Source organism: Nelusetta ayraudi, unplaced genomic scaffold, assembly GCF_046127955.1.
Source record: "Nelusetta ayraudi isolate G7.1 ecotype Tasmania unplaced genomic scaffold, CSIRO-AGI_Nayr_v1 ptg000063l, whole genome shotgun sequence".
NCBI lineage: Eukaryota > Metazoa > Chordata > Actinopteri > Tetraodontiformes > Monacanthidae > Nelusetta > Nelusetta ayraudi.
Window position 1 is genome coordinate 839,469 of NW_027466113.1, and position 17,665 is coordinate 857,133.

The 17,665-nt window shown below is 40.0% G+C and overlaps 2 protein-coding genes across 3 annotated transcripts; both read right to left on the minus strand.

Annotated features, from left to right (window-relative positions):
* Positions 1-2,269: 2,269 nt before the first annotated feature.
* Positions 2,270-11,121, minus strand: LOC142898058 (14-3-3-like protein). The gene is made up of 6 exons (XM_076040804.1): positions 10,964-11,121; positions 7,447-7,785; positions 6,575-6,710; positions 5,988-6,151; positions 5,657-5,752; positions 2,270-3,282 (listed from the first exon to the last, which is right to left on the minus strand). The coding sequence occupies exons 2-6, from the start codon at positions 7,774-7,776 to the stop codon at positions 3,229-3,231; spliced, it is 780 nt and encodes a 259-aa protein (XP_075896919.1). The 5' UTR covers positions 7,777-7,785; positions 10,964-11,121; the 3' UTR covers positions 2,270-3,228.
* A 1,889-nt stretch (positions 11,122-13,010) lies between these two features.
* LOC142898178 (zinc finger protein 706) lies at positions 13,011-16,534 on the minus strand. Of its 2 annotated transcripts, none has more exons than XM_076040974.1 (3): positions 16,339-16,534; positions 15,150-15,298; positions 13,011-14,321 (listed from the first exon to the last, which is right to left on the minus strand). In XM_076040974.1, exons 1-3 carry the CDS (start codon positions 16,517-16,519, stop codon positions 14,226-14,228), a joined length of 426 nt encoding a protein of 141 aa, XP_075897089.1. In that variant the 5' UTR covers positions 16,520-16,534; the 3' UTR covers positions 13,011-14,225. The 2 variants fall into 2 exon arrangements, with proteins under 2 accessions (XP_075897089.1, XP_075897090.1); XM_076040975.1 differs by having other exon boundaries at positions 16,246-16,391.
* Between the last annotated feature and the right edge of the window lie 1,131 nt (positions 16,535-17,665).

A 17,665-nucleotide genomic window follows, 5' to 3' on the forward strand; every position in this document is an offset into this window, starting at 1 on the left:
GCGGTGGGGAAACAGCCCGTCGGAGCTCTATCGCCGCCTTCTGGACTGGGATATAGGTATGCGCTGCGCAACTCTATACTAACCGCTTAGCAAACTTTATCTTATGTTCTAGAAATCGGAACGACTCTTTAAACGCTTTATTCTTTGGGAACTTTCCAGTATGTCCTTAATACCTCACGTCATGTGCTGTCTTTGAAGTGACTGTTCCATTACCCGACTATATTTCTGGAATTGTAAAAAGCATATTTAGAATTTCTAATATATTTGATGTGTTCAGTATGTATCTACAGCGCAGACAGTTGTAAAGATAATAATAATAATAATAATAATAATAATAATAATAATAATAATAATAATAATAATAATAATAATAATAGATACATACATGAGAAGGTGTGGCCAAACTTTTGACTGGCAGTGTACATTCACCACCACCGTTTCTTTTCACTCCTTGCTCTAAATTTTAGTGTCCTCTGGCAAGATACTTAATACAGAATTTGCTGCACTGTCATTGTGAGAAGCTTTGAATGGGGATATGGGTTAGACCCTGTCTTGATCCTATAGAGAGATATCTCCACATCATCATGACTCCCATCATCTTCAAATAGTGAACATTTCACTTAGAAATACGGAAAACAATGTTGAGCTTCCTTAAAAGACCCGCTGCAATAATTTCCTACTCTTAATGAGGATCACCCTTGGAGACAGGAAAGATTTTGCCATTGATGCTGCTTGATCAGTAACCTTTTCTTCCACCATCACTTTGCATATCATCCCCAAAACACCACAGCCATACTTTGTTTCTTTGTTTAAGTGTTCTTGTCACTGGCCAGGTACTATAGTGGCTCTCCCTTTCCAAAACCGAAAAACATCTCCTTTGAGTTCATTGTCATACACCCTCCCATCCCATAATTTCTCACAAGGAGAAGCTAAAGCTATTGGTCTTGTACTCATTGCTTGGCTCAGAGATTTATCCAGTATCACCAATAGTCTTTCCAATATACTTATTTTATCTTTGCAAAACAGTTTTTTCAGTGTACCTAACAAAACATATACATTGTACTTTTAGATTTCATTCTATTGCCCAATCTCTCCAGCATTTTTCATTTTACTTCTGTGAATTTAGAGTGGATCTTTGGAATTTGATGTTATTCACCAATGCCAACTGAGTTATATAAAATTGATTTTGTCAAAAATAAAAAGGGCAAAAATATTAATTGTATTTATTTATTTACAATACTTTATCCTCAAATCAAGAACACACAATTGGGGATTAAAATGCAGAAACCCCAGGTCACTCTGTGCAGGCACACTCTCCTCTTAACACGTGCTAACTTTTACTATCTCAGTCTAGCTTCGCTTATATCTCAAACACACCCAAAATACACCGTTGTACTAATTTCTGTTCCTAAGTATTCTCGTCACTCCCAAAGAGATTCTCAGCAAAGTAATCACAGCTGCTATTTCCGCAATGAATGCATGGGTGTATTTATAAATACAGGTTGCATTTACTGTGATTCACTCAACTGGATCAGAATGTCACGAGGTATCGCCAATTTGTGGACGATGCTAATAAACTGTGGAGATAAATCATCTGGTGACTATTTTCACTGCAGTTTATTTTTTCCCCCTTTTGATGACTGACATTGCAATTTAGAATACAGTTTTAACGGGCTATTGTCATCAAGATAAATCGCATCGTGTTTCTATCTGGGACAGTTACCATTTGAGTGGGCAGGTCCAAGTGCTTACTTACGTGAATACCATCCACGACTCAAGATTTCCATCTCTATTTGCAACAGTCAAGACCTCTTGTGGAACTATTTCATTTTGTGGATCCAAATTAATGAACAACCCAATATATGCTGGTGCTTACAGAACTACTGTATGACGCAACACTTTTTTGAAAATATGGCAACCATAGCTAGACTATAATCATTTATCTGTCACACCAAGTGCCTAAATCAGTAATGGGTAATAACTTCATACACTGGCCTGTTTGTATTTGTATTTTTTTTGGGGGGTGTGATAGGTTCCTTGACAAGTTCTGTCCATATACTGTTGGGATATTGACCTTATTTTTTTTTTGTTGATTTTGTGTGATAAATGTAAAAACTGAAAATAAAATATTCCAAAAAACAGAACTACTGTATAAGCAGTGCTATGCTTGACGTGGGCCACTGTGCGCATTGTCAGCACAGTTTGTAAGGCAATTTTACATTGATATTACTTGATATTTTTGATCAATACACAAACTTGACACACCGGAAACTTTAAATTTGATTTTTAATTCCACATAGATTAAATTACATATTTTCCCCACATAACGGTTACGCTTAGGTGTTCTTTATGAAAATTCTAGCTAGCCAGCTCTGAAACATCCTCCTTCCACTTCCATAACTACTTTATACCAACATGCAGTTTTGGCAAATATTTTAAAGGAAAAAAAAAAAAGACAAAACAAATACTTAGATAAGCACAAGGGACTTAGTTGTTACTGCTGTGCTCGTAAAAACATCAATAAGAAGCTTGTGTGCTTTTTTTTTTTTGTTCATCAAAAATGTCTAAACCTCGTAACCGATCCAAATACAAAAGCAGATAAACCCAAAAACAAAAGTAAAAGGCTGAGCAACTGATGTTTAATGGAATGTAACCGTTCAAAAACAAATTTTCCCTCTGAATTCAGCACTCCCTGGTACATCTCCATCGTCAATATGTCTGACTTCATCCCTTCGGCCCAATTAACAGCTGTTGGCTGCGATGTGATTTCGTGAAACCACAACATATAAAAGAAAAACATTGTAAAACTCAGAACAGGGCCTTTGAGCTTGAACAAGACAAGCTTAAAGCTTCCCTGCTCTCTGTGGAAAAAAACAAAAAAAAACAAAAACAAAAACGGCCCACCACCACCACCACCTAAATAGACAGTAAAATTGTTCCCACACAAAATGAGGTTAGCAGACAACCGACCGACACCAAACACACTTAATCCCATCCGGATGCACCCCCCCCCTTTCCCCCAAGTTCCTAATGGTCTCCCTTCCCATTCCTCATCAACAACTGTTAAAAAGGAGGAACAAGAAGGCGAGTGACAAGTGATGTTAGAGTTATCGAAAAAATAATAATAATTTCAGATGATAATGATAAGGTATGTTTGTAGAGGATCGTGATAAGGATGAGTCAGGATGCTGGCAGGTAGACGGGGACGGCTCAGTGCGAAGGCCCGGCTCAGTCTTTGTCCTCTTGATCCTCTCCCTCAGCCTGGCTGTCAGACTTCCACAGCTGAGGGAAGACACGGCAAAGAGACAGAGGAAGAGGAAGAGGTGAGATGGTGGAGAAAGACACAAAACAATTGGCACCTTGTCATTTGCAATTTGCAGTAGCGAAGTTTACTGCAAATGGAAGGGTTTGTGTTGGCTGCGTTCAGACTGCAGGCGAATCGGATTCAAATCAGATTCCTTCTCAAATCCGACTGACTGTCCATACTGTTTTTAGCAAGTGTCCAAATGGGATCTGGTTCTGACCGGTTCTGGCTGGGCCACATTATTGACCCATCTGACAGGTTGCCTTAGCAACGACGCCGGAGCAGAGGTGTCGTCCAGCGTGTGCAGTGCGTGACATCATCATTACAACAGTGGCAAAAACCGAATGGACTTGTTGCCATACATCCCCTGGAGAGCTACAGTATCTCCCCACAGGCTGATGAGGCGCATTGGGTTTTGCGTCGTGTAGAAGCGACGTCACAGACGGTCAAAACCCGCCGGTGTGTTTGGGGCTGTTCAGGCTGAGACGCATCTGTCCAAATGCCATTTGAAACTACCTCCCGAAGGTGGTTTCAATGCGTCGAGAGAGAAAAAGAGCAGGGGCCACAACGCAACTGGACTGAAAAGGTAAAAAAACTAAACAAAACGGAAAAAAAACTTCTGGACACATTTTAATTACATTGACGAAACTACGGCAGAATGTGGAGTCTGCAAGACTAAAATCTCCTATGGAGCTGGCTCAACAAACAACCTGCACAGGACCATTAGAACGGTTCATCCATCAGTGCCATTGGAAGAAAAACGTGAAACAAAGGAACCTGATATCAATGAAGGTGCCAGTGTGTCTACTGCAAGTGCTGCTGCGACTGCTGCGTCTACAGCATCATTCAGTACACCACCACCACGGCCACCTAAAGGTGCAACCCAGAGCTCTATGAGCCAATTTTTTTAACAAAAGTCTATGACCCCAGCAAGACAGAAGCCAATTGACGAAGAACTGGCTAAAATGATTGCCTCTGATTTCAAATTATTTTCAGTTGTGGATGAAAGAGGATTCAGAAGGTTTATTCATGCACTCAATCCAGCGTATGCAATTCCAAGTAGGAAAACACTCTCCCAAAAAAATCATCCCAGGGCTGTATGACAGAGAACGTGCTTCACTGCAAGAGAGGGTTAAAAAAGCAACAGCAGTTTGTCAAACAACTGACAGCTGGACATCTCGAACCACCGCATCCTACTCGTCAGTTACATGTCACTTTGTTGAACGTTAAACATTGGTGTCCTGTCTTTTGGATTGCTTTGAGTTCAGTGACAGACACTTCTGACAACTTAGCAGAGGAGCTGCTCAAAGTGGCAGAAGAGTGGGGCATAGATAACAAAGTGGTTTGCTGTGTTGGCGACAATGCAGCGAACATAACCGAAGCAATTCAAACCCTGAAATGGACCCACAGCCAGTTAACTTCACTGCCAGTTAGGCCAAGAGGGAGAAGAGGCAGCAGAGCAGGAACAAGAGGAGCCACAAGCATCTGCCGTTTGGAGATTCTTTGAAGATCAAGCAAGCGGAGACGAGACAAGGAGGAATAGTTCGCAGCAGATTCGCTTCTGGAAGTGAGATGGAGGAGCCCCGTCCCCAGGGAAGTGCAGACCCACTGAGCTAGTGGGAGACTAAGGCTTCAATTTACCCACGCCTTACACATGTGATGGCACGGAGACTGTGCATTGTAGCAACATCAGTCCCCTCAGAGAGAATCTTCTCCAAAACAGGGCAGATAATTACAGAGAGAAGAAACGGGATCAGCCCCTCAAAGCTGAGGCACTTGGTTTTCCTCAACGTCGATCTTCACTAAAGGACAAAACTGTTATCTGAATGCTGATTTTTCTTTTCAAATTTAATAGTAAAAAACTAAAAGTTTAAAATTGTTAATAGTTATTTAGGTTCATTTGTAAATAGTTAAACATTTGTTTTTTGCACTTTCAATCTAAATAAAGGTGTGTTTATATTACAAACATTTGATATGCTTGTTTCTTTTTTTACATTAGTAATTCATATTACGCATAATCTTTAAATTACTGTTGGTAATAAATTATTTTAGGCACCAAAAAATTTTGAAGAGCCGTTTGGGAGCTGAAAGAGCCGGCTCTTTTTAGTGAGCCGGAATGCCCATCACTAGTGATTTGTGACTGTTCAGACTCCAAAAGAGCCATCCGGTTTCAATCTGGACGGGCTAGAAATCGAACAGACCAAACAGAACATCTTTACTTCAACAACACACACTACGGTGATTAACTGACGAACGATCGGTTTTTAACTGTAATTTGTGCAAATCGCCGTCTTGAGTGAAATTCAAACGAGGAAAACCAGACAAACCAACAGCTAAAAAAACAAAGCTCACCGTCAAGTTGTCCCTCAGTAGCTGCATGATGAGTGTACTGTCTTTGTAAGAGTCCTCTTGCAATGAGTCAATTTGTGTAATGGCATCATCAAAAGCCTGTAGAAATAATAACAATAATAACAATTATAATAATTAAAAACAACTTGAAGCCCTCCAACATAATAACAAATTAGGAAACAAGTTTTGCTACAGCATGAATGTATTGAAGAACTAATCTGATTGAAATTTGCCAAGTTCTCAAATTTAAAAAAAAGGACATTACATTGTACTATACAAAGCAGTTTTTCCATCTGCAAGGATACATAAAAGTTCTTTAGTAAAATGAACGTACATCTTTAGCCAGTTTGCAGGCCGCTTCATGTTGGTTGAGGATTTCATAGTAGAAAACTGAGAAATTGAGGGCCAGACCCAGACGGATTGGGTGTGTGGGTAGCATCTTCTCTTTGCTGATGTCATAAGCCATTTGGTAGGCCTGTTGTGAACACTGTACAGTATCTGAAATCAGACAAAAGTGAAAAAAAAGAGGTACAAAATGAATTCATTACAGTGATATGAAAGTATACAATATAAAGTACCACTTGTTAGTTTCCCTCCCAGGAACACTGACACCAAATTCTTCTATGATAGAGACATTACAGTAAGCAGTGAACTGAACTGCAAATTGTCTCCAGAATCTCACGTCAGGTTATTTTTCAAAAAGCAACAAAAAAAACAATTTTTATTTTTATTATTTTTCTGAAACTAGAAAAATAAGGAAATGCGTTTTTCCACCAACTTAAGAATTGCAGCGCAGACTATGAATTTGAACTGTACGGAAACCACGAGCGAATGTCAGACGCTCTCCCTAGAAATAGAAAGTTTATGTCATCCAGAATATAATGGCAAACAACAACAAAAAGAATGAATCATTTTGCTCACCGTCTCTGTCCTTGCCTTCCTGCACCTCAGCCAAGTAGCGGAAGTAATCTCCTTTCATCTTGTAGTAGAAGACTTTGCTCTCATGGTCAGCGTCACTGTCGGTGCAGCTGGGAATGAGATTCTCGTCCAAGATATCCTGCGGCAGAGTGAGAGAGGGGGAAAAAATAATAATCAGGAAACCTCACGAGAGGCACAGATTGATGAGTGTCGACTATGTATGGGATGGCTTACAACAGAAAATAAAATAACAAGGGAGAAAAGGAATTGGGATGTGTTTGACACGTTTGACACTGAGGAGTATGCGGATGATGAGAGGTCAATAGGTTCATACAAATACTTGACTGAAATGTCATTATCCATTCTGTTAGTCTGTACAGTGCACTGTACGGACTAACAGACTTACACGGACAGTTAATATCATTTTAAGAGTGTAGTGGCAGGAAAGAGCAATTCATCTGTAGATACTGTGACGTCATAATACACCTAGAACAAATGACTTTCAAACAATTTTTTTTTTTTTTAAATAAAAAATAATTTAAAAAAATGAAGTGACCCATTTACTGTTTTCTAATGTAGAAATGGGTCACATTGGACCCCAACATTATTTAAGGGTTAAATATTCTCAATTCTCAATGTGAAATTTAGGTTCTCAGGAAAAAAAATCGGCGCTTATCAATTAATCGTTAATCGATCGATAAGGCCAATCAACTAACGATTAATGGATTAATCGATAATTAGCATCCCTACTTCTAATGCCTTCACATTCGGTATACAGGTCAGCTGAAATGGACAACTGCAGATAGGAAAACATAGAAAAGAGATAATGTGAAGATCAGTTAAAGCAAATGACCCATGGTGAAAGAAAACCTCACCTGCACATCCCTGCAGATTTTGTTCAGCTCGTCCCCAATGGTTTTACGGTAGGATTTGATTATCTCCTTCTTGCGCTCATTCTGCTCGTCGTTTGGCCCCTGGTCGGCCTCGCACTTTTGCAGCAAGCTTGTAACCACGCGCCAGGAAGAGCGCCGGGCACCGACCACGTTCTTGTAGGCCACCGACAGCAAGTTCCGCTCCTCGTTTCCCAACTTCTTCTTGCCCTGCGTCACGACTTTCATGTCGGCGACCATGTCTTCGTAGCGCTCGGCCTGCTCGTCCATCTTTGCCTTATCCAGGACTGCCTTTTGCGCCTGCTCGTCCTCCATGGCTGCTCACTGGGAAAAGAGGCAAAGGGAACAACACTAATATCATGAGCTGGGTTGAACAGGTTTCTCCCTTTGACTCCCTCAGAATTGAATAATGGAACTCATTCATATTTATGTTACAAGACTCAGCTAGAGAAGCAGTCAGACATTGGAAGACAAGTGCCTTCTCAAAACTAAAGAATTTCTATATTCAGTGGGGGGAAAATAAACAAATCATTTGTGAATCTATCCAAATGAATGAAACTCTCTGGAATTCGGTCCAATCCCAATTCACCCCCTAAGCCCTATTCCTCTGTTTTGCCTCAAACAAACAGATAAAAGATGTTAATTTTTTTTTCTTCTTCTGTTAATTGTGACTTAAAAGTTTGAAAGTAGTTCTCAGCCATACTTAATGTGCGCAAATAAAACACGCCCCAATTATTTTACCTTAAAATGCCAACAAACAAGTCGATGGCGTTGCATCACATGCACCTTCAGACAATTCTTCATTGTATTTTCTAAATCATGAACAAGACCTTCCACTATTCATCCAGTCGATACACACACACAAAGTGAAGCTGAATGTGAGCTGAAAATACCAATTGCCTATTAACTTTCACGCCTGAAAATACAGAAAGCCCACATCAAGAAACATTTGTAAAAAAAAAAGAAAAGACAATTAATCACACACTTCAACCATGAGGCTACAGTGCAGGTGAAGTACAAGGGGCAAATTCATTAGCTGCAGCCCAAGTATTTCAACTATAATGGCTCCTAACAGCACATGGGAGCTGGTAGAATAACAATAACAAACAAAACAACAACTAAAAATGGGAAAAATGGATTTGGACGTGATGTTCCAGGGCATTCCAACATTGAAACATCTTTCTTTCTGAGCATCATGTTCTCTTGATTTAGAACGGCATTTGTTAACTCTTTTCAAAAGTTTACAATTTCAATAGAATATGCAGCTCACAAAAATGTACAAAATATGTTTAATGATATATTCAAATTGTATCACACATGATTATGAAACAAAATTGGTTGGAATGAAAAACAAATGAATATTACCTACAATTTCCAAAATGTAGCAGTAGCCATTTTTAAACAGGGCTGAGAAATTACTTGGATTTCACTGTCAGCTGTAATTGTGGCTTTGCACTGTGGTAAAAACAAGATAATCAAGGATAAACAAATCTTAGGCTACATGTTGTGGCTGGCTCACGGAAAGTGTGCCTATATTACAAACACCAATGCTTTTGTATATTCGATATACTATACAAATGTGTGTGCATTATGCAGTTGCTGCACTGCTAGTCTGCACTGTGCATTGTCTGCCGTCTATCGTCACCCATGCGATGTGCTTCTCGGGGGGCGCTGCACAATTGGAGCCGCGAGGCCCTGCTGTGTTTTTCTTTACTTCAATAAGCATCTGGTGCACATCCTTACACAAACATGGAATCAGCAGGGTCAAGTAAGCGCTGATTAATAAAGATTAATAAACGTGTAACTTACTTCCACACACTGTTCTCCTACTCCAAGACTATTTTATTGGGGGGGGGGAGGTGGGAGGGTAAATTGTCTTTGGAGTAACGTTAAGGTTATAACTGCGGTGGTGGCCCAGCTATGATTAACTGGGAGTGTATCTCTGATCTCTCAAAAATTCCTTTCTCTCCTCTTTTTAAGTCAAACAGCTCAATGTCGCATAGCAACCACACCTGCTTCTTATGTAACATTGTGCATCACGGTACTCACGTATTCATTCTTTCCCAGCTAAAAATGCCCGATATGCACATGTAACAAGTTTGCACGGAAGCAGACCCAATGACGGCTGAGGATCGTTTTAATTTTTATTTATTTATTTATTTATTTATTTATTTTACCATATATAATCCTGGTACTACATTAAGAAATACTATAAGGGTATTGCAGGACCATTACATATCACCCATTAATCTCAACAACTTTATAAACATACACACGCACAGACACACTTAACATTGTAGTATGACCAACCCAATAATCTCATGGGTCAGTTGAGTACAACAATAGCAACATGCTACACGAGAAAGATGCGCAACATTAAATCCACACGCACAACTAACCACACACTGTGATAGTGAACTAGCCGTTTCTAGCGATGTTACCGCGTTACTTCCCGTGAGAACCACGCCCAGTGGGTGAAATACCATGGTTTTAATGGGTCTCTGAGACACACCACACCCAACCCTCTACCTGTGGCTCGTCCAGCAGACGAGCAAGCGCCAAGATTAAAAAAAAAAAAAAAAAAAAAAAACATGTCGGGACCATCGACAGAATTTGGTTGACGCAACCGCGAAACCATGGCAAATGGTGTTTGTGCAGGTAACCGATTCGAGCGCTATTGTGAGCAGCGACGTGCTACTGCTGTGTAAAGTTAACCATAGGGCCTCGTGACCCACTTGGAGTAAGGCGCCGACTATTTCCCGGAACCACGGCGATCCGAGCTGCACTCCTTCCGCTCTTTGATAGCGTACATGTATCCGCTAGCAATCGGGGGCTACCAATCTCAAAATGAATACGTAGCTATTACGTCGGTCTGCATTTCAATCGATCGCAATATGATGAGCGCCACACAGTTGTTTCCAGAGGGGAGTTACGTTTTTTCCACCCTCTTCCTTTCGACTGCTCTGTCTTAGGTTGCTGAGCACTGCTTCCTCCGAGAAATGTCAGGAATGTACAGGACTAAACAGGCTTCAGCAAATTACAGGTACTACAGTGTCGTAGGGCTAAAGGCTACTTTGAAAAACCCGAATAAGCGATAACTTAGACTAATTAAAATGATGTTGAGATGGCCGTTTGAGTCGTTCACTACTATAAACGAGTAGTTTAACAACCCGCCCTTAAAACAATTCGCTGTAAAGGTGAGACGTCGTGCTGGAAACCACAGACTTGGCGTCTACATTTAATCTGACACGCCTTCCCTGTCTGCCGCCGAACACTACCGCCAGTCTTTAGACGCATCCCGAACTGTAGCCCTGCTACCTATTGTTCTGAGGGTCGGACGACTGGCGCCGCTGAACGCAGCGCCATCGCAATGGGGAGACAAGCCCGCTTTGCTACCACTAAACTACAACTAATGCATTTTGCGGCAAAAAAAAAAAACAGAGTAGCGCTAGTCTAAAAAAAAATAAAATAAATACAATTTAAAGAGCTGTAGTTTGCATACCTGAGTAACGGAGAGGATTGTAACGACTGTGTTCTAGGGTCCAGCTGATCCTCCTTGCTAGTCCGTCTGAATGCGGTCCACGGGGTTTCCTTCCAGTCATATCAATCCAAGGAGAGGGGGTAGTCATTCGCCCCAAGGCACGGCACAGGGGCGCATGACGTCAAAGGTTGCCGTGGCAACTGAGCACAAGAACTGTTGGGAGTCGTAGTTTTGTTTTGTTTTTTTGCACAACTGATACTTCCTGTCTGCGGAAACGCGTCGTTTAATGTGTAAACGTTAACACTAAATACGTAAAAAAAAATATACGCCAGTCCTTGGAGCTAATCGCATTAGGTTTGTTTTTTTCCTATGCATGGTTACATATTTTTTTTTTAACTTTATTTTATGCTTCTATTTAAACATTATTCGCTTTTTCATTTAAATAAATAAATAAATAAATAAATAACTAAAATGAAATACTATACGACAAAGCTATATTCGTTAAGTTATCATCAGTATCAATACTACATTATTGTTTCATCATATGTAAGGATCAAACATATGTATTCAAAGGCAGTCAGACAGAAAAGTAATCGGTATGACAAACGACTGAAAATCTTAAATGTTGAATGTGACCTCTTCTTTTTCTTCTTTTTTTAAATTTGACGCTATGGCTGAAGTAAAAGCCAACCTCAGAGTCCCCTCTATTGCAGCCTTGCTGGTTTCCATGCCAGAAGAGCATAGCTATTTTTGTCTTATCACATGCTTTCCTCCTTGACCAAGATTTCAGCTTGTAACCTATTTTACAACAGGCTGGATACTATCTCGTGAAAATGCAGAGTTCCACACTGTTTAAAAAAGAAGGAAAGAAAAAGAAAAATCTGAGAAAATGCCTTCACTTCCTCTTGTGTGATCTTGTAGGGTGTGGTGTCAAACTATTAGGTTTCATGTCAAAGGAGCCAAAAAAAACAACAAACAAAACAAAACTAAGAGAGGCAAAACCAATTTAACTATGAATAAATAAAGGTATATTTTACTATTTATTTAATCTATTACAAACTACTTCAACTACTACAAACGTATAGCCCAAATAGAGTGCAGATTCAAGAAACGTGTGTATTGGCACAATGCCAGCATACAAAGGAGAATGAGGTGGTAAATGTGGCCTATACTGTTACCAAACAAGATAAGTAAATGGCATCTAAAACATTAACGTCTACAAGAATAATGATGGCTTGTCATGCTTTTCAAAAGTCATACTGCTGCTGCTTAACTACATCTGCACAGCTGCCCTGGTTCAGACTGAAGAAAATGGCAAACGTCCAGGCCTTTGGTTATTGAGCAACCCTGCACCTCATGAGATGCTGCCATCCCATCACTGTCTGGTTTGGATCGGTAACCAAACAGAACAGGAACAGGCTGCAATGCTAAGCTCTACAGAAAATTTGCTGTTCTCCATCCAGGACCTTTATAGATTCAGGCAGAGTCAGGAACCGGGCAGCTCCCCCTGCTGCAGATCCCTCATGCAAACTGTTGGGACACTACAAAGCTCTGTTGGCCAAAACCACAAGATTCAAATTAGTTTCTCCCCCCCGGTACATCCTGCACTCTTATGCAACATTGCACTTTCAAATGTTTATGTAAATATGTACATAGATTTATCTATTTTCACCGCCTTTCCTTTCCTTTGTATGTCTAGGACAGAAAGACAAGTGACAAATTACAACCAGGTGTGTTTTAGGTATGCAATAAAATTGGATTCCGTCTGTAAATCTCTCCATCTTTCTGAACAGCCACTGTGTTGCAATATGTTCAAGGCTTTTTTTTTTCCCCCACTACCACAGATTCTCCTGTGTGGACAATGTAATATTTATGAGCTTTGGCCAGTCTAGTAAAAATTTATGAATGCTGCAGAATTGAGTGTGTGCTCAGTATTGTAGCTTATGCTTGTGTGATAAATAAGAACCATACATCTGCCTTAGTTATTTCATCAACCAAGTAAAACATATAAATATAACACCAACAAAACATTTGGCCAGTGATCAAAAAAACAAAAGCTTTAAACTGGTTTATATATAAAAGTAAAACCTTTATTCAAGGGTTGTATTGCGCAGACAAAGATATGATAATTACAAAAAGTAAAAACATGGCTGGTTGTTAGTCCAGACTTCAGCACAGTGATAAGATGTCAGTGGTTCAGACCAGTAAGGTCCAAGTGTACAGAAAATAGATATATCTATAAATAACTGTCTGCCAATTAGCATGCTAGAATGAAAACTAGTATATAAAAAAGAACCAAGCTAAATTACAGTTATAGAATGTTACAGATCAAACACTTGCCATTAACCTTACCATGAATGACAGTTTGTTACAGGCTCCACAGCAAAATACCTACTAAGCATCAAAAAGTACAGTGATGTACAGTACACAATTATGGAAAAACCGGGAAGGTAAAGGTAACACAATTATATCAAGAAATCAAATGCATCTTCACCATTCCTTATCACAGAGTGAATAAACAGTACTTTTGTAATGATGTTAAGAGTTGACCAGAATGTTACAGCAGACTGGCTGTAACTCACCTTTAAGTGTCCTCTCACAGTCACATACTAAAACTAGAGAACTAGAGTAAGACTGGATGTGAATCACATTCTTTGTAAATTTCATGGAAAATCCTGCAAAAAAATAAACAGCTCTGTACCGGTGTACTGCATTTCTAATAGTATTTTAGAAAGAAAGAAAACAGTGCAGACTGACTGAAAAGTTAAAAATACTCAAAAGAAAATTTTAGATGTTCATCAGTGCCTTTTCAAGCGTATAAAATAAACTAATTTAACTAATAATATATCCCTAACCTTGGCACTAAATAATTTAGATACCCGCAACTTTATATCAAAGTTATTTCAATGTGCTAGTACAGATGCATGTTGTTCGTTTTAGGAACAGTAGTGGTAAAGTACACAAAAGAGGCAGTATTGTAAATTGATAGGATAATCTTTGAAAATCATAATAAGAAATTCTAAAAATAAAGTTACTGTGGAGCATTAGATACTTCTCAGAAGCCCAGCCAGTATTGTATTTTGTAAGCAACGATTCATCATCTTGTTGGTTTTAGCGATGGCACAATTATGAGGGGAGAAAAAATGTGCATGATTGCCAAAATCAAGCAGCATTTACTTTAATCAAAATTGGTTGTTCAGCCTTTTTCACTGCATCATTTGAAAATGTAGAATCCAATCCTAAATCCGTGGAAAATGTCTTACAGAAGTAGAGGTGTACTTTGTTATGCTTCCACGTCGGCCAGCTCTGGGGGCATAGGGGACTTTGGATGCTTGCTTTCAAAGTGCTGCTTAAATGTCTTTGGGTCAGGCATTTGTGTCTAAGAAAGTGTGGGGAGAAAAATATGACACATTATATACAAACAGCAAGGAAAAGCCATCATCTAAACTAGAAAACCATAAAAACAAAACATAAAGTTCTAACTTTATACAGCTTATTTTCCTGTTTCCGTTGTATCTTCAAATTCCCACACAAAATATCCAATGCAAAGTACAATGTCAAATTATAAATTCTTGTGTCAGATAAATCCTTCATTATTTGTTTATGTACCCAAAGAGGCACAATGCATTCTTTGATGAATTTGAATTATTGAAACCATCATAACAGGGCTGTACAATTAAAAATTGTGATTTCAATTCATGCCTCTAAAATGAGGATGATTTTGCCTCATTTTCATTCGGGACGTCATCTGCATGAAAACAAGCGCTCCTGATTTCTCCCTCAACAAATACCACATGGTGCCAAACAGCAAAATCTGGCAAGTAACATACAGCGGTACAGTGTGTGAGGCACCCGCGTTTGCTGAACTCTAAGCTCAACCTTTGCCTAACCACCTAAATCTACCTCAGCAAAAAAAGAAAAAGAAAAAAAGAAAAGAAAAGCAGAATAGAGTGGCAACTTTCGATAGGTAGTAAAAACTGATGGATCACCGGCTGAACATACGAGTAAATGAACGAGGAAGACAATCCCATCAATCGTGGCGAGGACAAAAAAATAAATAAAAAATGCTCACATTCCATCGTGTGAAAGATTTTTCGATTCAAGGAAGACGATACAGTGTCAAAAGAACACAACATGTAAACAATGTTTTGCCTTTGTGGCAGCGCCACAAGGAAAGACTATCAATAAAGAAAAAATAAATACATACCCGACATATTGTGCACGTGTACACTAAAGCAGCCTTTGCTGCTGCCTTCTGGTCATGGCTCTTGCTCTTCTTGATGTCGGCTTGCTTTTTGGCATTTTTCTGCTGGGACTGGAATTTCTGATGCCCACGGGCCATATCTGATGCTACACCTGAGGGAAATGCACATGAACTTGGTCACTACATCGCTACCACTGAGGAAATGTTATGACGCGTCGCTTGACCCTGCCCACTAACACCTGGCAGTGTTTGGTGAAGGAAAAGCGACATTGACATGCAAGCCACAGTCTGACTGAGACTTTTTGGTCGGTGACGTTCAGTATTAGCCGTCTTCTGCTTGGAAATGTGCAAGACAGCACTCCGTCTGAAACTAGAATTAGGTTAAGCAACGCTTTTGGGGTCACAGAAACATGGCAATTATCTTGTAAATTTCCCTGAGGAAAAGTACACTGCGGAGAGTTGACATGTGCCTGACGCTAGAACTGGGTCAAGACTTTAGGTCCATGGACATGGTCACCGGAAGTGAAAGAGGGAGGAGCTTAAACTATAGATTCGATAAACTCACGCTGTCCAGAGTGGCAATGACAAATATGACGCGCATTTTTTGCGTGTTTCCTTCACTAGACTGAAACATTTAGGCATGGGGGTTAGATTACAACTGATGGGTACAGTGGCTTCGATCAACACATGCTGCACTGACTGCAGATGACAATGACATGTAAAGGATGGTACTCTTTAAAAATGTTAAGCTCACTCCTTTGAAACCTTTGGTCACATCGCGATTTAGCAACGGCTGCCATAATCTTAACAGAACTAGATGGACTCGTCTCTGGGCAGCTCGCAACGGTCTTCCCACTACATGTATCACTCTAAAGTTAGACCGGGTCGTTAAACACATGTCTGTAACACTTAATCTCAACTATCACATAAAACAACGTACATTTTACTACTTATAAAGCGCAACTATATTAGCCGGGGTTGCTAGCGCAGAGGCTGAATGCTAGCTATAAGACTTCGGCGCGACACACGATATTAGGTACCTAAGACTGCGTTGAAGTTGGAATTATGAAATGCAATGAAGGTTTTCTAAATGGCTTACCAGTCAAATGTATGGAGTGTTGATGACGATAACCACCAAATTCAAACACAGGGATGGGTACCTGCCACCAAATTCAAACACAGGGCTGGGTACCTGCTCCTTCGTCTTCTCCTTCTTCTTCGTCGTCTTCTTCTTTATTTCCGGCAGTGAGTGTGGACACGTGAGTGTGGACGCCGAAAGGCGCATTACTGCCCTCCACTGGTCTTCTATTAAACTGGCTCTCCCGACACAATCTGTTGCCGTGCAGGAACAGCAATACTGCCTTGGAAATCATTGAATGAAAAGAAATGAGAACAAAACAGACAAACAAACAAAATAACTCTTAACTCTGCCATCCTTGCAAATAAATGGCGTCTACCTGTGTGGTATTTATTGCATTCTGGGAACACATGTTTACACAAACAGATTTTGATTTAACCTACAGCACCTACAAGTGATGTCTCCCCTTATCCTCCTTCTCCCGGGTATCACCACCTCTTCCACTTACAACAGTACAGCTACCAATTCATCTGAAAAGATAGATAACTTATTAGTTTAGTCTATAATTAGCAAATTAAGTAGTCTTTAACTCATTTTGCTCAAGTAGATTTTTTAGGATGCATCTTGCTAGCAGAACACCTTCATCACTGTCGCCACCACCCCCTGGGAGCGTCACCTCTACTCTCTGCAGGGTACTGCCCTGGTCAGATGTCAGTACCCCACATCAAAAAAAGGGACCATAAACTGAACCAAGTTGTCACGTAGGCACAAAAAAGGTGGGAGCAACCCGGTGAAAAACAAACAAAGCCCCTCTGAACGACGGGAAGACTCCCTGCCATGCATACAGGAGAAATAAATAGCCCGAAACAAAATGCAGCACTCACTACATTAAAAATAGGACAAGAAAAAAAAACATACTAAATTCCACGAATTGATCAACTAAATAGAACTTATAGGTCTCAATATGGGCACCACAAGCACAGTATAACACTACAAGAGCTCCAGTCGTCCCTTTCCCCAACTGAAAAACTGTAATGCAAATGTAACTTGTGTTCTGCTAAGCTGGGTGAAATTCAAGAAACAAGAAACCAAAACCTCAGCTCTGAAACCCCCTCCCACATATCCTTCCACCACTGCTGTGTTCTGGAAAGGTCACTGGCTTCCACTTCTATCTCTGAATCGGCTTCCCGGCATGGGATAGTGAGGGTTAAAACATCCTGCCTACACCGCTGGGGGTCGCACTTGATCCGTAATGCCATCAGACTTCCCCATCTCTAACAGTATGGAAGCATATTACAGAAGTAAAGGATGATAAAAAAAAAAATAATAAAAGACAAACAAACAAGGAAACCCTTCTTGCTGTGCTCCACACTTAGACCACTACACATCCAAGATCAGAGATTATATTCCCTTTCTTATGCCGAACATATTCACACTAATA